Here is a 23,734-nt window from a genome sequence, read left to right on the forward strand (position 1 = left end):
TTACACAAAACTGGGCAAGTGGAAGGGGAATCACAAGGGATTACGAAGAACCCCAGAACTAGCAAATTAAAGGCAAAAAAGGTCTAAAGGTATAGGGGGAAAGAGAAAGCTGCTTGCTAGGAGCTGTTAACTGTACTGGAAAGATCAGCCTCAGAGATAAGTACTCCCTCTCCTTACTTCCCTGTTTCCACCAAAATTCTAAGCAGAAGCCAGTGGACAAAGGAGTATGGAATGCAATCCATGCAGGTCTGCCTCTTGGGCCTGAGCAGGATGGGGAGGAATAGAGACACACAGGGAAAACACATGGACAATACCCAATCCAATAAATATAAATCAATACTAATTTTTCAAACAGGAAAAACAGTTGTCCTAGTAAGTTTGCCACCCTGGATTGACTTTTAAAACATTGTTTCTAGTATCCAGAAACTGAATCTAACATTGATTCCCACACAGCAACTCCTCTTAATCCACTGGTAATTCTATACAGATAACAATTTTGTTCATGGCTATCATTTCATTTGTATTTTTATTCATCTTATATTTTCTTCAAAAAGAAGTTTGAATAAAAGGAAAAAGCCGATCTTATATTTGAAAAAAGCCACAGCAAACAAATTCTTTCCATTTGTATTTTCATCATTGAAGGTTTTTCTTTAATGAAATAAGGTGCCTAATGATTCTTCCATCTGTGCTGGAATAACTAAGGAAAGAAAAGGACATGGAATTAAAAGCCTTAAATAATGCTTCAAATGGTTATAACCACAGATGAAATCATTGTTCTCTACCTTCATAAACGAGTGAGTTTCCTCTCTTTAGCCCAGTCTTGGACATCTGCTTCTCCAAATATGAGGTAGAAGATTAGTCCTGATAGGTTAATGGCAAACAACAAGAAGAAGACATTCCTCCACCCAGACACAGGGTCCTGGATGGAAACCCCAAGCAAGTATTAAGGCTTTTATCTTTTTTTCTACGAAACATCATATTAATAGTTCAGATGACAACATTCACTAGTGGATTCCATACAGAAATTTATTTCCTGAAAGTGACTTGATAAATAGAAAGTAGGATTTCAAAGTACATTCAAAATGTTAATAAAAGGGATTTCAGAACCTTCATGATCAACCAGCAGAACTGCATTTGTCACTATTTATCAAAATCCCATACATTTTCTCTTTTGCACCAATCTTGACTACATAATCTATGCTAAGAATGCTTTCAAAATTCTTCTTACATTGTGGTGGCACAGTGAAAAGATTAAGGGTTTTGGAGCTATATATATTTAAGTTAGAAAAATTCTGATTGTATATTCTCATACTGAAAAGACAATCAGATTTTTCAGTTTGATCATTAGGAAATTAGATAATATTCCATTTTTATAACTGGTGTGAGAATCAATAATTAAATGAGAATATTGCATATGAAGTACCTATAATAATGCCTGCATGCATCAATCATTTAAAAATGTTTGTTTTTATTACCCCTTTTCTTTTTCATAGTTATGCAAATAAAAATTTCAGTGTTGAAAAAGACATGGAAGATTGGCACCTGTGCATGGAATCATCATCCCAAGACATTTATGTGGCCTTGTGATTTCAATTTCAATAATACTAATTACCAGTGGATCACTAGTCATTTCTTTGGCTCCAGAATGAGCCAGGGTTGAGGTCACCAAAGAAATTATTCTATATATTTTTTTTTACCAGGTTCATCTTCATGACAAAGTCACCCACAATTTAATTTTATTTTCCCACCTTTGAGTGCATTCTTTATAAATGGGGTTAGCAGAACATTTTAAGAGTCCTTCTTGATGAGAAACTCTACCTGACTGAGGAGAAATCCACTGGCAGTTGGTACCAGGATAGATGATGTGTGTGCAAGTCCCCTTGAGGCTCCCATGAGAAAACTGGAATATCTGTGGGGACAGGAATATTCCAGTCTAGATCCAGAGAAGCTTGACAGAATTCTTCAGCCCTGCTCTGTGTATGAATCCACCATATAATTATATCAAAAAGGACTTGTGCTGAAATGCGCTGACAAATCAATACCCCTCCCCCAACATACCTGAAAAAAATGGCCACAGGTCCATCTGTGGTCCTTGCTTATGACTTACTCTTTTCCAAAGTTTGGGGCTCCCAGAAAGCTGCAGGCTAAAATTTTTTTTTCTTTCAGAAAATGTGAAACTAACAGTAGAGATAAGAGTCCTACCTTGGAGCAATATCTAAGGAATTAACGTAGATCCCTGACTGACACAACGTAGCCAGTCCACATGCGACTGTCAGAAGGGTAACTGTGATGTAGCTGGAATTGAGGTAGGGCAGGGCCACAATGAATGCTGAAGGGGGTAGAATTCCTAGGGAATGAAGAACATAGAAATTAAACAGAGGGATACATTCCTTAGCTTTTGTATGTTTTGAGAATTATCCAACTCTCTGCACTTACCTAGAACTGTGGCAATTTTCCTCACAGTGATGAGCCTAAAATTCTTGGTCAGAAGGTAATCTGCCAGGTAGCCTCCCAGGATACCAACACCCCAGGAAACAATAAAAGGAAGGGCAGACAGGAGCCCATTCTGAGGTGAAAAGATCAAGTAAATCACCATAATTAAGGCAGTGAGACCACAACTTTTATTGAAAATAAATCACTAATCATACTGACATTCTGAAATCATACTTTCTTAGAAAAATCAGAAATCTCTTCAATCATACTCCCACAAAAGCTACAGGCATGAGTGTTAATATTAGATTATTTTTGGTAATAAGAGATCCATTTCTCTAGATGGAATGATTTGTGAAGGCAGAGTCATTGATGAGTCAAGCAAACTAAAGAAAGGGGTGGAGGGAGATATACTATACTCACATCTCTGATGTTAACATTGTACATAGAGCTGATGTAAGTTGGTGTGTATATAATCATTACGTTAACTAACCACTGGTGGCTGAAACAACCAAAACTTATGGACCAAACAGGTAGAGATCTTAATATAGCTTTGATGGGAAGAGGCTGCTTAGAAGAGTAGACCTGAAAACAAATTTTCTAGTCAGAAGAGAAGATCTGAGAGATGCTCACATATTCTTAGAAATCTAGATGCTGACATAAGATCTCTGGAGAGGGTTGGAGTCCTTATGTGTACCTGTTGGTCTAAGGAGGATATGATGTATTCTTTTTCTGAGATGCTTATCCATGGGTGAGAGGCAGGGTCATCATAAACCAGAACAAACCAGAGAACGCAGCAGACACAGCCAATGCCTCCTGCAAGCAGAGGGTACAATTGGTAAATGGGCTGATTTCTGCCTTTTGTGTACATTTCTTTTATGTTGGGTCATCTTCTGGTATAGGTCCTGGAAAAAGCTCTTGCTTATTATATCCCCTTTCTATTTATCAAACCTTCACATAAATTTCTTTACATTTCTTGTTTATTTGTGCGTGTGGAAATCACAGACACTAATAATGGCACCACACTTGATGTCTCAATCTTTTTAGTATTAGCCATTCTAATAAGCATGGAGAGGTACCTTACTGTGGTTTTTATTTGCTTTCCCCTAATGACTAAGGCCGTTGAGTTGAGCATTTTTTCATGTGTCTATTTTCTCTGTGAAGCATCTTTGCCCATTTTTTACTTTTTTTGTTCTTGTTTTTGAGTTTTGAGAATTCTTAACACATTTTGGATAAAAGTCCTTATTACCTATTTGTTTTGTAAGTATTTTCTCCTTGTATAACCTTGTCTTTCTATTATCCTAACAATGCCTTTTAAAGAGAGATTTATTTGGTTAGAGCAAAGCCTTGTAACACCAAGGTCATGAGTTTGGTTCCTCATACAGGCCAGCCACAAAAACAAAAGCCAAAAAAAATTTTAAAAACCCAACAAAACAAAACAAAACTTAAAAAAAGTAAACAAATTTTTAGCCCATTTAAAACAGCTACCAAAAAAATGAAATACTTTGGAATAAATTTAAGCAAGGAGGTAAAAGATCTCTAAAATGAGAATTACAAATCACTGCTGAAAGAAATTAAAGAGGACACAAAAAGATGGAAAGATATTCCATGTTCATGGATTGAAATAATTAATGTTGTGAAAATGTCCATACTACCCCAAGTGATCTATGAATTCAATGCAATCCCCACCAAAATACCAATGACATTCTTCACAGAAATGAAAAAACAATCCTAACAATCATACGGAACAACAAAAGACCCCGAATAGCCAAAGCAATCTTGAGCAAAAAAATTAAAGCCAGAAGCATAGCACTACCTGACTTCAAATTATACTACAAAGCTATAATAACCAAAATAGCATGGTACTGGCATAAAACCAGACACACGGACAAATGGAATAGAATAGAGAACCCAGAAATCAGTCCATATGCCTATAACCAACTCATCTTTGACAAAGGCACCAAGAACATACATTAGGGAAAAGACTCCCTCTTCAGTAAATGGTGCAGGGATAACTGGACATCCATATTTAGAAAAATGAAAGTATACATGTAGCCCTTGCCATATACCAAAATCAACTCAAAATGGATTAAAGAATTAAATATACATCCTGAAACTATAAAACTCCTAAGAAAAACATACGGGAAAAACTTCAGGAAGTAGAGCTGGGCAAAGACTTTATGAATAAGACCACAAAAGTACAGGCAACAAAAGAAAAATTAAACAAATCTAATCATATCAAACTAAAAAGCTTCTGCACAGCAAAATAAACAATTAACAGAGTGAAAAGACAACCAACAGAGTAGGAGAAAATATTTGCAAAATATGCATCTGACAAAGGATTAATATCCAGAAAATACAAGGAACTCAAACAACTTAGTAAAAAAAAACAGTAAAATAAACAACTTAACAGTAAAAAAAAAATTAACAGTAATAACTTTTAACCCAATTGAAAAATGGGCAAAGGAGTTGAATAGGTATTTCTCACAGAAAAATATACGAATGGCCAACGGACACATGAAAAAATGCTCAGCATCACTCAGCTTCTGGGAAATGGAAATCTAAACCACACTGAGGTATCACCTCACTTTTTTTTATCAAAAAGACAGAATAACAAATGCTGGTGATGATGTGGAGAAAGGGGAATCTTCCTATACTGTTGGTGGGATTGTAAAATGGTGCAGCCATTATGGAAAATAGTATGGAGGTTCCTAAAACAACTACAGATAGAACTTCCATATGACCCAGCAATCTCACTGCTGGGATATACCCAAAGGAAAGGAAATCATCATGTTGAAGGGACACCTGTACTCCCATGTTTATTGCAGCTCTATTTACAGTAGCCAAGAGTTGGAACCAACCTAAATGCCCATCATCAGATGAGTGGATAAGGAAAATGTGGTATATTTATACAATGGAATACTACTCTGTCATAAGAAAGAATGGAATACTGCCATTCACAGCAACATGGATGAACTTAGAGAAAATTATGTTAAGTGAAACAAGCCAGGCACAGAAAGAGAAATATTGCATGTCCTCACTTACATGTGGGAGCTAATAAAAAGAAAGAAAGAAAGAGAGAGAGAGAAAGAAAAAATCACAATACACTGAACTTTTTAAGAGAGGAGAACTGAGGTTGCCAGGCATGAGAAAGGGAGAGGGAAAAGGGGAAAGAGAGGAATTGGTAAAGGGACATGAAAATCTATTATATTGTATAATGATGAATATACTAATTATCCTGATTTGAACACCAAATAATAATAATAATAAATTTAAAAAGGAGGAGATGTTTTTAATGAAATCTAATTTACTAATTTCTTATTTTGTGGATCACGCTTTTGGTGTTACATTTAGGAAATCTTTGCCTAACCAAAGAACAAAGATTTTTTCCTGTTTTCTTCTAGAAAGATAATAATTTCAGATTTTATATTTAGGTCTGGAATTCATCTTGAGTTAGTTTTTGTACATGATGAAAGATGATATGGAAAGTTCATTTTTTTTTTTTTTTTTTGCAAATGGAGATCCAATTTTTGAGCACCATCTGTTATAAAGACCATCCTTTCTCCAATGATTGCACCTTTGTCAAAGATCAGTTTACTGTATGTGTATGAGTCTATTTATGACTCTATTCTGTTCCATTGATCTATTTGTCTATCTTTATGCCAATATCACTCAGTCTTGATAACTATTACGTTATGTCTTGACATCAGGTAGTGTGAGTCTTACAACTTTTTAATTTATTTTCAAAGTTGTTTAGCTATCCTATAATCTCCACATTTTCATAAGAATTTAGTTTTCAGTACACAGGTCTTTCATATATTTTGTCAGATTTAACCTTGTGTTGAATACTTTTTGATGCTATTGAAAATGGTACTGTTCTCTTTAAATTTCTAATTCTCTCAGCTTTCACATGTTTGAAAACATCTTTATTTTGCCTTTCCTTCTGAAAAAATGTTGTCATTGGGTCTGGGATTCTAGGTTGACAGTTTTTGTTTTCTTTCTTTCTTGTATTACTTTAAAGATGATGTTCCACTGACTTCTCTGTGGCATTGCTTCTGACAGAAAAACAGCATAATCATTATCTTTGATCCCCTGTACATAACACATCTTTTAGCTTTGGCTGCTTTAAGATTTTCTGCTTATTACTGGTTTTGAACCATTTGACTATGATTTAATTTGGTGTAGTTTTCTTCATTTTTCTTGTGCTTGAGGTTCATTAACTAATTCAGAAAACTTTTAGCCACTACTTATTAAAAAATTTTTTTGTTGTTGTTTCGTTTTGTTTCCCTGTCCTGTTCTTTACTTTGGGCACTCCACAGCTTACTGATGTTCTCATTTTGTCATTATACTTTTCTCTGTGTGGATCATTCTAGATGGTTTCTATTGCCATTTTTAAGTTTAATAATCTTTTGTTCTATCATATTTAATCTGTCATTAATTCTATCCAGTGCACTTTTCATCTCAGATATTTTATTTTTTTTTAATCCTAGAAGTTTGATTACAATCTTTTTAATGTTTATCATGTCTCTACTTAACTTTTTGAACAAATAGAGTTATGTTATAATGCAGTTATAATAATTGTTTTAATGCCCAGGCCTGCCAATTCTAAAATTTGTGTCAGTTCTGGGTCTGCTTTGACTTATTTTTCTCATTTTAGGTTGTGTTTTCCTGCTTTTTTCATACCTGGTAATCTGTGGTTGGAGCCAGATATTGTGAATTATGTCTTGCTGGGTGATGGATATTTCTGTGTTCCTGTAAATAAGTTTGAGCTTCGTTCTGGGATATACTCGTAGTTAAATTATGTGGAAATAGTTTGACTTTTTTAGGTCTTGCCATCATAATTTGTTAGAGAGATCCACAGCAGTGCTCTCTCTAGGGCTAATAATATCCCACTACTGGGGAAATACATTTATGAGTATTCTACTCAATGATCAATAAATTATGAATTTTTCAGTCGGTCTTGTGGGAACAGGCACTATCCCTGATTCTCTGTGAGTACTGGGCACTGTTCTCTAATCTTTACCAATGATATTTCATCTCCCACCCTGGTCTCAGACAGTTTCTTCACATACATACCCTGATCAATACTCTGCTGAATACTCAAGGGGGACTCTCTGCAGATAACTGGGGTTTTCTGTGTAGCTGTCTCCTCTTAGGTATTCTATCCTATGAGCTCTCCATGTCTTACTGTCTTACTCTGTCCAGACTTCTAGCTCTTTCTCCTCAACTCAGTCTCTGCTGGGCTTTGCCTAAATTCCATCTTCCTGTGCTATGCCCTAGAGCTCACCTCTCAAAGGTCATTGTTTTTCATTGTCTCATGTCTAGTGTCTTGACAACCATTGTTTCATACACTGGATCTGGTTTTTTATTCTTTCTAATTGTTTCAGGCCAGAGTTTATATCTACTTCTTCCTATATGTTAGGTGAATATGGACACTCAGTATAGTTTTATGTTTGTTGCAGGTCTTATTGTATCCCTGAATTACACTGAATTTTGAATGTTGAAACTGCCTTGCAATCCAGATATAAATTCTCCTAGTTCTGATGCATTGTTCTTTTTCTATATTGATGGGCTTGATTTGCTAATATTTTTTTTCAGGATATTTGTGTTTGGGTTCATGAGAGATATTGGTCTGCAGTTTTCCTTTTGTTGAAATACTTTTGTGCAGTTTTGGTAGCAAGGTAATTCTGTCCTTATAAAATGAGTCATGAAGTACAGGAAAACTTTGTGCAGAATTGGTATCATTTCTTACTTACATGTTTGGCAAAATTTATCAGTGAAACCATGTGGACTGGGGAATTTTCTTTGTTGGAAAGCTTTAAACTGCAAAATCAATTTCTTAATATATGTAGAATATTCAGATTATCTCTTCCTTCTTAAGTGAACTTTGCTACTTTGTATTTTTCACTGAGTTTGTCCATTTTATCCAAATAATCAAATTTATGGGAATTGAGTGTCTTATAATATCCCCTTATTATAATTTTTAATGTCTGTAGAGCCTCTACTGAGGTCCGCTTTCCTGTTCTTTGTACTGGTTATTTGTATTCTCTCTCTCTCTCTCTCTCTCTCTCTCTCTCTCTCTCTCTCTTTCTCTCTCTCTCTCTCAAATCTGACTAAAGATTTGTCAATGCTATTAATCTTTTCAAAGAACCAGTTTTTGGTTTTACTGAATCTCTTTTCTTCTGTTTAAATCCATTAGTTTCTGCTCTTATTTTTGTTATTCTCTTTCTTCTGCTTGATTTAGGTTTAATTAGCTCTTCTTTTTCTAGTCTTTAAAGTGTAAGCTTAGATCATTAGCTTGAGACCCTCTGTCCTCTCTAATATAAGAATTTAATGTTAAAAATTTCTCCCTAAGCACTGCTTTAGTTGCATTCCACAAATTTGGTGTATTTTCATTTTCATTCAATTCAATTTAAAAATTTCCTTTGTGTCTTTTTCTTTAACCCATTGGAAATTTGTTTCTTAATTTTTAAATATTTGGCCATTTTCCAGAGATCTTTCTATTATATTTAATTCTAAGAACATACTTTTTATAATTTTCAATGCATTTAAATTTGTTAAAGTTTGCTTTTATAGACCATAGTTTGTCTATATTCGTGAATGTTTGAAGCACATTTGAAAATATTCTAATGTTGTTGAATGAAGTGTACTTCATCTGTCTTCTTAGTCTATTGATTATTGAGAGATAAATTTTTAGATCTCCATCTCTCATTGTGGATTTGTCTATTTCTCTTTGCTGGTCTATCAGTTTTTGCTTCATATATTTTGAAGCTCTGTTGTTAAATGCATATACATTTCAGATTGTCATGTTTTCCTGGTGAATTGGCAATATTCCTTGTTCTGAAGTCATCTTTGCCTGATATTAATATGTCCACCCAGTTTTCTCTTGATTAATATTTTCACAGTCCATCTTTATCTTCTGTACTCTGCCAGGTCCCAAGAACCAACAAGACTCCATCTCTGCACTCAAGGAGTTCACCAGAAGGGGAAGTGGTTGTGTAAACAAACAAATGAAAGCTGATGGGAGGTTTGAAAGTAGAATGTAAAAGCTACTGAAATAGAAGCTGTGGAGGGAGCGGTTGTTTTTTTATTTCAAATAGTTAAATAGAAGAATCTGGGGCAATCCTTTTGGTTTTAGTGTTTGTTTTTTTTTTTCCTTTAGGAAACTTGAGCCTTATCCAGGACCCCTCATTGCTGTGCTTAATCTGAGACAAAACCCACTGCAGCAACTATCTCTCTTGTGTTTTCTTTCTCCATCTCTCACAAACTATTGCTCTGCAAGCCTATCCCCTACTCTGTGCAAAGGAATGGAGTATGTCTGATCACACTGTGATAAGAATGCCTTGTAGTGGGTTAATAACACTCTGTAACAGGCAGGAGGACTTCCAAATTCTTTGATGGTATAGGTTAATTGTTCCCTTATATTACATTAAGATATTTTGTTTTTCTAGGTTTTGCTGTCTGGACTCATTTTCTCTGGAAAAGTACATTCAGATGTAAATACATACAGACATATGTACATACATACTCAGAAAATTCTTTCTGAATATGAAAACCTGGGAACTAGTAGACAGGAGCTTACCAAAGGTATAGAAGACAAAAGGCCATCCAAGAACTTGACTGATGAGGCCACCCAGGAGGATGCCAGTGAAGGTTCCCAGTAGCATTCCTGCAAAGAGATGGAAAGTAAGTTGTGGCTCTGGATTCCTAGCTGTCAGTTGACCTATTCTGCTTGTTTGGTCTCTATATAGTAGGAAGTGAGAGAAAAGGGATTTGCCACTTTTTATAAGATCACAGTCTTCATTCCAAGTCTTTCAACTTTCCTTTCATGTTTTTTATCTCCTGACATTTTCTGTGTTGTATTCTGATTATCCCTCAGTGTGATAATTGAAGTGAATTTTCTTAGTCCAAATTGGACCCTCTCTTCCCCTATCAATGAAGATAAACTGATTACAAAGACTAATCTTCCAGGGTTGTGAAGGGCTTTAGAAAGGCACACTGTCAGGCAGGGTGTGTGTGTAGCTTGTTTTCTAGACTTGAAGATTCCCTGGATTTCTTGGTACCCACAAGTTACCCAGAGAATTGCCTTTTTTTTCTTGCCAGCACCCACTTTGGGTATCTCCAGTTTGTTAACTGAACACTGCTCATTTTGCATTCTTCCCCAGTATAATTCAAACTTCTTCTTCCAGAATATTCATTCTGGGTACACTGTTCAAGCAGACCATTGTCAGAAAGATGTTCTCAGGACAACTGAGAGGAATTCTAAAGAAGATTAAGTTGTATCCACACCTTACACTGAACACTAGTATAAAATCCAGTATGCTAGGAATTAATATGTAAAAATGAAACTATACAAGTACAAGAAAAAACATGAATGAATCATATTATAAACAAAGTCATGCCACAAAAGATAGCTTAGGGAAAATAATGAAAGTCATGTCACAAACAAAGAAGTCTTTTTAATTTATAAATACTTCATTGACATTGAGCAGAAGACAAAGAACCATGCAATAGAAAAGTTGTCAAAGAACCCAGCAGGAGAATGTTGGATTGTAGTGTACCCATTTGGATTATACGTCTTTACCTGATAAAGCAATGCTATAGAGTCTGCTTCGTTCATGTGGAGGACCCCATCTTTCCCAAAGTGCAAACTGACCCCCAAGTCCTGAGCCCTGAAATAAAAATTGTTAGAGTTCTTGATATGCGGTGTGTAGAAGTTCATATCCAGTTCAGATTTATAAAATATTGGGTACCTGGCTTAGGCCCTGGAGTATTCGAGTTGCAATGAACAAGGTTAGTCCAAAGTTAGCAGCCAGAGGAGTGCAAAGAACGAAAAGTGAAGATCCAAACAAAGCTACGCCAACCACTCGCTTCGATCCTATTCTTCCAGCCAGGTATCCACTGGGAGTCAGTGTCAGCAATATGCCATAGTTGATGGAACTGAAGATGATGCCTTGGATCTGAGGGCTCCAGTCATATACTGGAGCCTTAGAGAAACAGAAAATGCTGTAGTAAATCATATACAGAAAGGCTCTTACACACCCTTAAAAGCCCCTTTAGTTCTTTTACTTGCTTTCAAATCACTATTTTCTCAGTTAAAAATTTTAAACATATAAACTCTAGAAAACTAAATGTCCAAACAAACAAACAGAAAGAACAAGAACACAAATATATATCTTGCATTGCTTACCCCTGCAGGAAGACTTTTGGGGGCTTTATTTGGGCCACCCAATGAGTCAACAGGCAGCTCATCGGTGGAGCCATTGAGTTGGGATTGATTGTCTGTGCTGTTCACCATCACTACCATGGTGATGCTCATGATAACATTTTGTGTCACCAGCGTGAAGTTGCTTAAATGTACAACGAAGGCTAATCCATAGCGGATGGAACATAAGCTCGGAACTGGAAATATTACACATCACATTAGTGATTTCCTTATTGAGCCAACTTTAGTCTTTTCACAAGATATAATACAAGAAGTTACCACAGATCATCACCTAAAGATTTAAATGACACCTCTATTGGCTTTAGAAAGGGAAGATGCAAAAGGAGCAAATCCACTGAGTCAATCCAAAGGGCATTTTATATCACAGCTTTATAGAGCCCGACTTGCTCTGAGGCATTCTGTCCTTCCGGTAATATTGTCTCTCTCATGCCTAGGTCATTGTGTTCTACAGTTGATGAAATTACTCACAAGTAATATATATATATAATATACATATAACAGGGGTACCTCAAAAATTCCATGGAAAATGAAATTAAAAGATAATACAAATCCTTCTATGAACTTTTTGAACTACCCTTGTGTGTGCATATGTGATATATTAAAAGCAAATATATACATGTAAATATGTGTACATATTTAAATTATATAATTTATAATATATTACATATAATTTACATGTGTATACACATACACACATGTGTAGTATATAATTTGTATCCTGAATATATTATTGTATATTATATATTACATATATTAAGTTTATTATATAAATTTTTCATTGGTGTCGATGATTATTCCACTTATATCTTCAGGTATTGAGAACAAACTTTCATTTAAAATTTGAGATTAAACCCCTAAAAGATTTCCTCATTAGAGAAACTGACACCGACAAATTATGAAAAAATATAATGAAAAATAGTGGAAAAGAAATGAGTACAGCATTCCCATAATCTGTATTCGCACTTTCAGGAAAGATGGTAACATGAAAGCAGAAATCTCATTCTCCCTTTTCCAGATCCTGGTTGCATTGTCCAAAGAATGTAAAACATGGGAAAATCATCATTTCTGATTGAAATTAAAGAATAGAATCATTCAGGATATGAAGTTTGAGGAAAATTGGTTAGATGAGGTCGAATGGTACAAAAGCTCCAACAGTTAGCTTTCTACTCTGCTTCTTAAAAAGTTTTGCAGCATTGTATTAAGTCAGTGGAAGGTGTGCTGGTAGAACATAGCTAAGAGTCTAATTTAAAGAGCAAATGAAATGTGTGAGGCAGGAAGCTGTATTTACACATGGTCTCAGATTTCTTTAGAGAAGGACTTCAGGAAGAGTAGCTCTTTGGAACTCTCTCCATCTCCTTTACTTTTTTTCCCATGAAAAGAAAAGGGATGTAGATCAATGAATTTGGGTAAAAAACTGAACAGAAAAGAACTCAGCATCTCTTCCAGCCTGCCTGAAAGCTGTCTCCTCTTCTACAACGCAGCTACTTTAGCAGAGCAAGTGTCTGCCTCTTGGGGAAGCCTGGGCTTATCCAATTCACCCTGTGCTTGGATAGGTAAATCTATCCAATTCATGGGAAATAGCAGGAAGCTGGACTGACCACTCTTCTAAGCCATATCCTCCAGCCCAGATTTTATATCTTCAATCAATCATTGAACAATTACTTATTGATGATTCCTAATGCCAGGCCCTAAAAGTAGAGCAGCAAACAATGCAGACAAATAGCCTTGTGTTTGTGGGCCTCACATTCCAGAGAGGAGCACAGAATATGAAAAACAAAGCACTAAATCATATAATGGATTAGAGGGTAGTAAGTGCAAGGAAGGGCAAAGTTCTAATGACATGCCAGAGAGTTGGTCATGCTAATACCTGGGGAAGAGCACACCAGGCGAGGGCCTGCGGAAAAGCCCCGAGGCTGGATTGAGAATGCCTGATGTGTTCAAAGAACCAAAAAGAGGTGAGTATGACAGAATGGGGTGAACCAGAGGAAGAAGAGCATATATGAGGAGGCAGAAGTAATGGGGCCTGGATCCTTTAAGGCAGCCAGTGCTTTGGCTTTTACTTTGAATGGGATGGGGACCATTAGAGGGTTTTGAGCAGAAGTGGGACATGGTACGACTTAGATTTTGAGAAGATCTCTCTGGTTGCAGAATTGAAAACAAATGGTAGTGAGGAAGTGAAGTTTGAAAGCTATTGCAATAATTTAGAAGAAAAGTGAAGCTAACTTGGACTAGGGTGGTGGCGGTAGCTAAGATGTTATCAGATCCCAGAATGGGAGTAACACCAAATAAGGGTTTCAATTTTACAGATGGGAGGCAGGGGGAATTGGAGAGAGTCTTGTTCTAAACAACTAGAAGAATGCTTCTGGAGTTGTGCTTCACTGAGGAACGGAGTTCTGTGGAAGGAGCAGGTTTGAGGTGGGGTGATCAAGAGCTTGTTACTGGACGTGTTAAAACAGAGATGCCTCTTAGGCATCCAAGAGAAGGTACTGAGAATGTTGTTGGATATACAACTCCAGAGTTTAGAAGAGAGTGGGAACTGAGGCACAACAATGGAAGTTAATAACCATGAGACTTGCCTGGGAAATGGAAATAAATACAGAAGAGAACCATGGACTAACCCTGGGGCTCTCCAATGTTTAGAGATTGGATAAATGGGTGAGAAACAGAAAAACAAAACAAAACAAAACTGAAAAGAAATGAACAGTGGGGTAGGAATAAAACCAGGTGAGTATAATGTCCTGGAAGCCAAGGAGACAAGAGTTTCAGAAAAGAAGGAGTCAGTATGTATGTCAGATGTTTCTGACAGGTCACGTAATGTGATGACTGAGAATTAACTCCTTACCTCCTCGCAACAACACGAGGCAGCTACTACTACTGTCCCATTTTACAGATGAGGAAACTCAGGCACAGAGAAGCCAGCTCTCAACGTAGCTCAGGTGTCTATGCTTTTAGCCACTGTACCACATGTACATGGTGGCTTTTGTTTTGTCCCAAATGATTCTATGAGAATGCTTCTTCTACAACCTGGGTGCACCAGTCTTTAGGGTTTATGTGGCTATGTGATATGGGAGAAAAGGGCAACACCCCGTGTCTTCAAGAAGTTGTCAAAACTTCAAGGAAGAAGGGGCCTTGAAATGAACAAAAAAGGCTTCCCCTCAAGGCTATTCTGTCTTTTCTTTATAAAGCACAAATCTTTGTATTAATAAGGGCAGGGGGGGAATTTGGATAAAACTAGAAAATATACTGTACTTAGAATGAGAAGTTCAAATATAATATCTTTGTAAAAGTTTTATTTTCTAATTCAGAGCTGGGTGGTGACTTCCTATGTCAATCAAATCAACTAATAATTTGTGAGTTCTTGTGGCCTTTGGCTTCACCAAATGGCCTTGGGATCCTAGATGTCAAGACCACTGAAAGGGGTACCAGCAAACCAAAAAACAAATGACTTACAAGTGAGTAGGTTGAACACTTGCCCTATGAGATAGTTGAAATATTAAGTAGAGGGTGTATTTAAAAGTCTTAGCCTGGCGCTTGCTAGATGTTAAGTGTTCCCTACAGGCTACCATATGTGTCACTAAAAGTTATTTGCGTCCTGTGTGCATTCTTAATGAATTGTTCCAATTGTGTCTATTCTAATAGATTGGTGCCAGAGCTATGCTGTTAAATATTTTCAGTTATAACCCCTAGCTGTGTAAGAATGTGTGAGTTTGTATGTGTGTGAGACAGGGTGGATTAATAAATACCTGCTAGCACACTATTTAACCACTGGAAGAGGGCATTGACACCATGAAATCATGGACTTTTGAAACTGGGAGGTTATATTGATGAATTCAATACCACTCTAGTTACAATCCAAGAGGGTTGTTTTCTCAACTTGATGTCACATACAGACCCTAAGGTGAGCCACGATGATTCCACCTCATGGTGTTCTCACATTTGTGTAGTCCCCTTCTCGTGTGTGAGGGCAGGACCTGATGGGCTTCTATCCAATAGAATATATCAAAAATGATGGGATGTCACTCCCTCGATTACATTCTGTTATATAAGACCCTATCTTAGCAGACTGAAGATAGACACTCTTCTTGTGGATTTAATGAAGTAAGCAGAAAGTTGGAGAAGTCCACCTGGTAAGGAACTGTAAGCATCCTCTAGCACCTGAGGACGGCCTTCATCTAAAACCCAGCCCAAAGTCAGAGCTCTCAGTCATACAGCTGTAAGGAGATAAATGCTTCCAAAAATCTAAATAAGCTTGGAAGTGGTTATTCCCCAGTCTAGACTTCAAATGAAAATGCAACCTGGTCAATCACTGGATCACTCAATTGCAGCTTTATGAGAACCAGAGAAGAACAACCAGCCAGACCAAGCCATACCTGGAACTCTGACCCACAGAAGCTGTGAGACAAGAAATGTGTGTTATTTTAGGCTACTAAGTTTGTGGTAATGTGCTTGCATGAACAGGAAATAATACAGTTGGCAAAAAAATAATAAAGACTAGTTGAATGTATTAGTTGACTACACAAGAATATTTTGGGGGGAGGAGAGGTAAGCATTGAAAGATAGTTGCATTATAAAGCATTGAAATTTGTCATGAGAATAAAATGATAAGACCTCATTGGATTGAAGAATAAGCAGAAAAATTCAAGGAACAATAGAAAAACATCCAAAAGAATCATGTAGTGTGTAAAGGATGTTGTGGCAATTTCTAGGGGAAAGCTAGACCATGTAATAAGTAGTGCTGAGATAACTGGTTAAATATACAGAAAATAATGTCGGAACAATAGTTTGTCATGAGAATAAAATGATAAGACCTCATTGGATTGAAGAATAAGCAGAAAAATTCAAGAAACAATAGAAAAACATCCAAAAGAATCATGTAGTGTGTAAAGGATGTTGTGGCAATTTCTAGGGAAAAGCGAGACCATGTAATAAGTAGTGCTGAGATAACTGGTTAAATATACAGAAAATAATGTCGAAACAATACACAAATAGAGGAAGATATTGTTGATAAGAGAGTGTGTAAGTTATTCTCTGATTTCTGCTACTTTTCCCAATGAAATAGGAAATAAGACCACCAACTAAAAGTGAGGAGGAAGAAAGTCATGTTTGACATTTGAGAGGAGGAGCAAAGTAAGAAATGGTTATCTCAGAGTGTAAGAGAGTGAAATTTCATAGAAAAGCCTAACAATATTTCTGCACTACCTTAAGGTTCCACTTGAGTTAAATTGTTAAGTATTTAAAATACGGTCAAAGGTTATTCATTTTCTGCAGCCAGACCTAGCTAAAAAGGTGAAGGGTGGTAAAGCAGAATTTAATCAAGGATGAGATTTTTTCCTGTTGTGTATGACAGAGAGATGGTGTAAAGAAACAGAGATTGGATGTGAGGAATGATTGTAATAATGGACCATGGAATCGAGTGGGGTAAGGAGGGAAGAAAGAGCATGAGGGGTTGAAAGAGAGTGAGAAATGGTGGAGAAAAATAAACAGCAAGTCCCCTTGATGTCAAAACAATTGGGAAGTTAAGTTTCTAGGAATGTAAGCTGGAAAGATAAGAGGTTGCTGTCAGATATTAAAAAGCTTGAAATATTATGGAGTAGACACTGATTGAGAATATTAATGTCTAATTATGACCATGGGAGTAAGTAACTAAAATGGTGTTCAGAAAAAGGTCATTGTAGAAAATAACATTAAGAAAATAAAAGGCCGTGGAGGGACTATTTAGGTGGCCTTGGAAAGCACCAAGAACTATGGCAGGAATGAATGCCTACAAGAGTGACAGTGATCCTGCTGTGGACATCGTGTTTTAAATGGTGGACTCTGGAGGCAGGCTGGGCTATCGAAGTTCAAATGTAGTTTCCAAAACTTGCAGAATTTGGGTAAATTACTGAACCTGTCTCTTTTCATATATAAAATTGGAGTAATAAATAGTTATAATATCAAAATTAATAAATAAATAATAATAATAATAGTCCCAAATGAGGATTAAATGAGTAAATGTTGTGTCTGTAAGTGGCTCTACAGGAATATTATATCAGCGTTTCTAACTCATCTGTAATGCATGCTTTTATTTCTTCTATTAAAAAAAATGTCTTGACCACTCTTCCTCTTTGGCCCACATATAACTTGACCATCATTTTTATTTTTAGTACATATTTATTTTCTTTCCATCTCTTTAGTGAGATCATTTTCTGTTTCTCTACTTTTCTTTCTTAAACCCACTCTAAATAGAGCTTTCCCTCCTTTAAACTCCTTTCATCAGGGTTATCAATAATCTTTATGTTTCTAAATAAATGGCAAGATTTCCATCATTGTTGACCTAGGAGCAGCACTTACTACTTTTCATTAATACTTAATACTGTCCATTCTCTTCTTCTTGAAATCTTTTCTTATTTAGTGTCTTGGACACCACATTCTCTTTGTCTTTCCCTTATCACTCTGGTTCTCACTCTCAGTGTCTTTGCTGGTTCCTTCTTTTCTTCCCAACCTTTGAATATTGGAGTGCCCCAGGATCCAGCCCATGTCCCTCCTTCCTCCCCTATCCACACTTGCTTCCTTGGTGATCTGTTCTAGCCACGTGTGTTAAAGTGTCTGCACCGGCTAATGACTCCTAGATTCGTATCTCTTATCCAGTTCTGACTTTTGAGTTGAAGTTTATATAACCAGTTCTCTTCTCTGAACTTTCAGCTTCTGCTGTTTCCCATCTCATTTAATGACAAATCCATTATTTAAGTGGCACAAGCCAAAAATCTTGAAATCATCTTCACTCCTTTATTTTTTTCACACTCTGCATCCAAACCAATATGAAACTTGCTGTTTTATTTTAAATATGTCCAAACCTAACTTCTCTCAGCTATATAGGAGTAGCCTATATCAAAAACAACCCCCCTCTAAGAACAGCAAAAAACTTGGTAAAATACAACACACACACACACACACACACACACACACACACACACACATATGAGGGTACTTCAAAAAGTTCATGGAAAAATAGAAATAGAAGATACACGAAACTTTCCACGAACTTTTGAAGTATCCATGTGTGTGTGCACACGTGTGCATGTGGGGAGGGGGAGAAAGAGAAAGAGTAATGAATGCTCTTCAGGCACGACAACCCGGAAACGTGAGTCAGATTTCACTTCCTACTGGCTTCCTTTGCAATGATGTGACTGCTCCTTCAAAGCATAAGTACTTTTACTAAGGTGACATCCTTCATACCCAGCCCTGTATCAGCACAGTCACTGGCTCTGTTCATCAATATGGCCTCCCCTCTCCATGAACAGGTCAAGTCTCCTGACTTTTGAAGACACACTTCAAAGCTTTCTAAGGCTTCATGTGACAGTCTACCACCCTCACACAGATTGTCTAAGCATCTTATCTTTTTGGTACTCCAAATAAACCAGGTTGTTACACCACTTCCTGCCAGCAGGTCCAGCCCACCCACTTCACCATGACAGACACCTACTGCCAGGTAACCTCAAAACATTTCCTGACTTGAAACACTGGATTCAAACCCTGATCTATAACTGGGGGAAGGAAAGGTAACCTGGAGGGAAATTTCAGAACACCCACTGATGTTGATCTTGGCTTGAGCCAAGAACAGGCTCAAGCTGTACAACGTGGGAAATGCAGTCTCACCATCTTCTCTTAAATGTGTCCTTCCAATCAGACTGGTGGCCTTTTTACTCCCTTGGCTTTACTCTGAGTGACTTCCTCCTGTTTTTAACAGCTCCCTTCATTTTCCACCTTTGGTCCAGAAAACTGCACTGGTTGCCTGGGTTAGAGACTGTATATGGCACCGTGAGAAGTTTCTGGTTGGAAGCAGTGTTCACAGGGAATCACGCTGAGGATCAGCTTCTGGCAGAGGTGGTTAGCTTTAAAGGCAGGAAGTGTCCTACTAACAGCATCCTCCCTGCACGTCTGTGAGGACACAGGGGCCATCAACAAGTTGCACCTTCTGCGTTCTGGCCTTGAAGACTCTGCCTGATCACCACCTTCCCCCTGCCTCAGCCCACCTACGTTCTTCAGCTGATATTAGTTCACAAGCCAGTTGACCCCCCAAATTCTGCTTCCACACACCTCACTAGAGAATCTTGGCAATGTCTTCCACAGTTGCCATTGTCTCCACTAGCTAGTTTCAAAGTTTATGGTTGAAGACTCTGCCTGATCACCACCTTCCCCCTGCCTCAGCCCACCTACGTTCTTCAGCTGACATTAGTTCACAAGCCAGTTGACCCCCCAAATTCTGCTTTCACACACCTCACTAGAGAATCTTGGCAATGTCTTCCACAGTTGCCATTGTCTCCACTAGCTAGTTTCAAAGTTTATGGATGATCAGGCACAAAAGCTTCAGCTTCCTTCTCCCTTTCTTTTATAAGCCTTGTTAATATGGGATTTTACATTTTCACCTACATTTTTATCAGTACGAGAAAACTTAGGGTCTGGGCTATATAAAAATTGTCAGCTGTTACACAGAAAGGACCCTTGGAGATCTTTTATGTCAACACCAAGATGAGTGACTTACCAACTCAGTGTCTGAGGAAGAGCTTCAAGTCAGACCCTGCGTCTCGTCCACTGCTTGCTTCCTTTACCTTCTTACAAGACACAGCTGAGGATTCTTTTCCACCCCAGGGCTTGAACTGTTAATCGTTAATAAGGTTCCTCAAACTAGAAGTTGAATGAGAAGGGCTTCTTGCCTTGGAGGAAGTTTTTGGAAATGTGTGTCCTCTGACCTCAGAATCCCAGCTCCCCCTGCAGCTGCTCCTGCCTTTCTGATGATGTAAGCTTCTCGACCTTTCTCTCTGTGGGTATCTCTTCAGACTCTCAGAGGCCTCCTCTGATGCAGACACATGCATGTCGTTGTTTTGCTTTACTTTGCATTATCTTTAATGTCTTTAGTTCTGTTTTGAAAAGGCTAAAAAGAGAGAAATTATAATTAAATACAGACACTTAGTATTTTTTGGTTTTTTCATTCTTTATTGTTTTTGTTTTTTCCCTTTTAAAGATTTTGATTAATTTTTTTCTTCTTTGAAATGTATGAATTTTAACATTACAGACACACTTGACTTCATTCACTCTGTTGCTTTCCCTTTCGTCTGTTCCCTTTCTCCTTTCCTTGCCAAATAAAACAAAAAACTAAAACCAAAAAAGCCTCACATACATATAGTATGGTTTCTCCATATTTTTCTGTTTTTACTACTTATAGGTACACTCACAGACTATATAAAATAATGCGTTGTATAATTTTTAAATTTGCACACAAGCTGCCATGTAGTATGGACCATTTTATAACTCACTTTGGAAAATAAGTGACATGAACTTGGCACATCCACATGGGCACAGTGGGGACCAAACTCTCTCAGTTTCTCTTGGGTTGTCAACATCCAGGGAATTGAAAACATCCTCACCGCTTTCCAGCTTGTGTGTGGTTCTGCTTGTCCTTGTCTCATAGATGAAGCAATGCCTTCAGACCCCCAGCTTTACGTAGATAGCTTCCAGTTCCTCCAATGCCCTGGGCTTGTAACCCAGACTCCTTTCCCTATGTGAGCATTAGAGTCAGTCTGCAGCCATGGAAAATTAAACCTGGTTCTACGTTCCCATGAGCTCTTCTGGCTTTAGCTCCTGCCCATTGCTTTGACTTTAAGCCCCATCTTAGTTTACGGCCCTAAGGAAATCTCTTTTTGATTTTGAGCTTGACTTTTTATACCTATTTGAAGTGTATTATGAGAGAGTAAAACACATCCCAGCACCCTCTCAGGAGAGAATCTACCACTGAGATCAACAACAGAAATGAGCCCGGGTCTTGGGGAGTCTGAGTTACTATTCGCTGAGCATTTATTATATGCCATCCTCACAGTTCTTTCAGGAAAGTTTTATTATATTATTTATAACACAAAAGAAAAGAAAAACAGATTTGTTTCATCCTTACTTTGGGAACTTAAGTATGGAAAATCTAAATCCATTAAGGGGAAGAGGGGACGTAAATTTCACCATCTTATGTAAAAGATTTTTTCCCTGAGTCATTTTTGAAGGACTCTGGACCCTGGGATAATTAATCATCAACTTCAGAATTTAAATATAACATGAAACATTTCTGACCCTGAATTATCCAAGTCAGAAAACATGACTTGGTTTTGCAATTTAATTCTTAACTCATTTAAAAATGCTTATGAGTTTTTTGTGCTTGCATGCTAACAGATTTGATTTGGTAGAAATAGACAGAAGTTTGTCTTGGTGTAGAGAAAAACCAAAAATCCAGCTTTGCTCCATCTATATGATTAGTTTTTAAATGCTTGAATATAGAATAAAATATTCCCTTGCCTTAGATTGTAATACTCACCTTTAAAAAATGCATATATTTTTTAATAAAGTTGCTCACTAAATTGCTTTGTTTCAGTCATGAGAATCATCAGAAGATACAGCATATCTCTTGATTTATCAGTTATCATCAGTGTGGTTTTCACAAGACTGGGAACAGCTGTTGTTAATAATCAGCCACATGACAACTCAGCTCTGATTCTGGGTAATATTTCAGAGGACTCTAATGCACAGCACAACTAATGTCTAACGCACATGACAACTCAGCTCTGATTCTGGGTAACACTTCAGAGAACTCTAATGCATAGTCCTACTGTGATCATAGGAAGCCTGACATCTGTAGCTAGAAGGCCAGAATGGGTCCTGGCAGAGGAAGCACCTCTCATGTGCACACTCCCTAGCCTTACAATGTCCATCAGGGATTCAGGTGATTCGGGGTAGCTCTCAAGCAATCACACTGAATGAGTCTAAGTCTTGAAACAGAGGACTTGACTAAATGACAGTGGTCATTCTATGGAGCTTGACTGGTTTTTTACACACACTCTAACTTATGAACCCATATGTGATATATGTCTGCTCATAATCTCAAGTTCTCATCATGGTTCTGGCAAATCCTTTTTTTATCTAAGTTCTAGTCAAACTCCTGTTTTGCCTCACAATCTCTATGAGAAATAGGGTCAATCTGGTCATCAATCTGACAACATCTGGTTATGTGCTGGGCATTATTCACAGTGGAACACCATCTTTACTACTTTGCCTCTATCTGTTGAGCAAAATTTTGCACCTGTTGTTATCTACACAACACATTCAATTATGTATGTGCTAGGTTGTCATTCTGCAAATACTCCTTTTTTCCTTAAACATGGCTGTCTTCTAGTCTACATTCCAGTTTCAGTGCCTCTTATTTCAGCAACTATAGTACCAGGAATACTCATTTAAAAGTGGAAAATCACATACTATTGAGGATACAGCCATGGAAGAGAAAAAAGAACAATCGTGGCAGATATAATCTCTAGGAGAAGACTTGGAAGAAAATCAGAAGTGCTTATGGGCTGAGATTTTATGTGCTTCCAGTTAGGATAGTAAACAAAATTAAGTTAATATTTGTAATGTAGAAAGGATCTTATAACTACCAAGTAAGACAGTGTTGCATTCTTTAACCAGCACAGTTATATAACAATACCATGCTGAGTTTATATCCAGTTTATATCCAGCCTTCACTTACCACCTGGGACTTGGAACAAATGATTTTATTTTGTTGAGTCTCACTTACTTGGAAATCACTAAAAGGATCAGGGATAAATCATGCAACAAAACAAAACTACTCACCATACCTTGCATATAATAGAAAATTAATAAATGAAAGTCATCATCGGTCATGATTATTATTATTGTTATTATTATTATTACCACCTCTGAAATGTCATATAGTGGTATTCATGACTGAAATAAAGCAATTAAAAATCTAATTTATTCAAAAGAATCAAATATAGTTGAATTTAAAAGTTGAAGGTAGCAGGGCCGGCCCGGTGGCGCACTGGATAAGTGCACCGCTTGGGAAGTGCGGTGGCGCTCCCGCCCAAGGGTTCGGATCCCACATACAGACCGGTTCCCGCTCACTGGCTGAGCGAGGCGCGGGAGCAACGCTGAGGGTTGCGATCCCGTTGCCGGTCCCCGGTCCAGTACGGGGGCAACACTGAGGGTTGCGATCCGTTGCCGGACACGGAAAAAGACAAAAAAAAAAAAAAAAAAAAAAAAAAAAAA

At 37.4% G+C, this 23,734-nt stretch overlaps 1 protein-coding gene across 1 annotated transcript in view; it reads right to left on the minus strand.

The window, feature by feature from the left end:
• Window positions 1-784: 784 nt before the first annotated feature.
• Window positions 785-23,734, minus strand: part of SLC17A3 (solute carrier family 17 (organic anion transporter), member 3) — a 31,463-nt gene continuing 8,513 nt past the window's right edge. Inside the window, exons 3-12 of the mRNA XM_008571872.1 lie at window positions 11,621-11,832; window positions 11,184-11,417; window positions 11,015-11,102; window positions 10,013-10,099; window positions 3,128-3,246; window positions 2,854-3,015; window positions 2,437-2,566; window positions 2,203-2,347; window positions 1,819-1,909; window positions 785-919 (exon numbers count right to left, since the gene is read on the minus strand). Coding sequence (XP_008570094.1) covers window positions 785-919; window positions 1,819-1,909; window positions 2,203-2,347; window positions 2,437-2,566; window positions 2,854-3,015; window positions 3,128-3,246; window positions 10,013-10,099; window positions 11,015-11,102; window positions 11,184-11,417; window positions 11,621-11,832 — 1,403 coding nt within the window. The remainder of the gene's footprint in view (window positions 920-1,818; window positions 1,910-2,202; window positions 2,348-2,436; window positions 2,567-2,853; window positions 3,016-3,127; window positions 3,247-10,012; window positions 10,100-11,014; window positions 11,103-11,183; window positions 11,418-11,620; window positions 11,833-23,734) is intronic.

Source organism: Galeopterus variegatus, unplaced genomic scaffold (assembly GCF_000696425.1).
Source record: "Galeopterus variegatus unplaced genomic scaffold, G_variegatus-3.0.2 Scaffold732, whole genome shotgun sequence".
Lineage (NCBI taxonomy): Eukaryota > Metazoa > Chordata > Mammalia > Dermoptera > Cynocephalidae > Galeopterus > Galeopterus variegatus.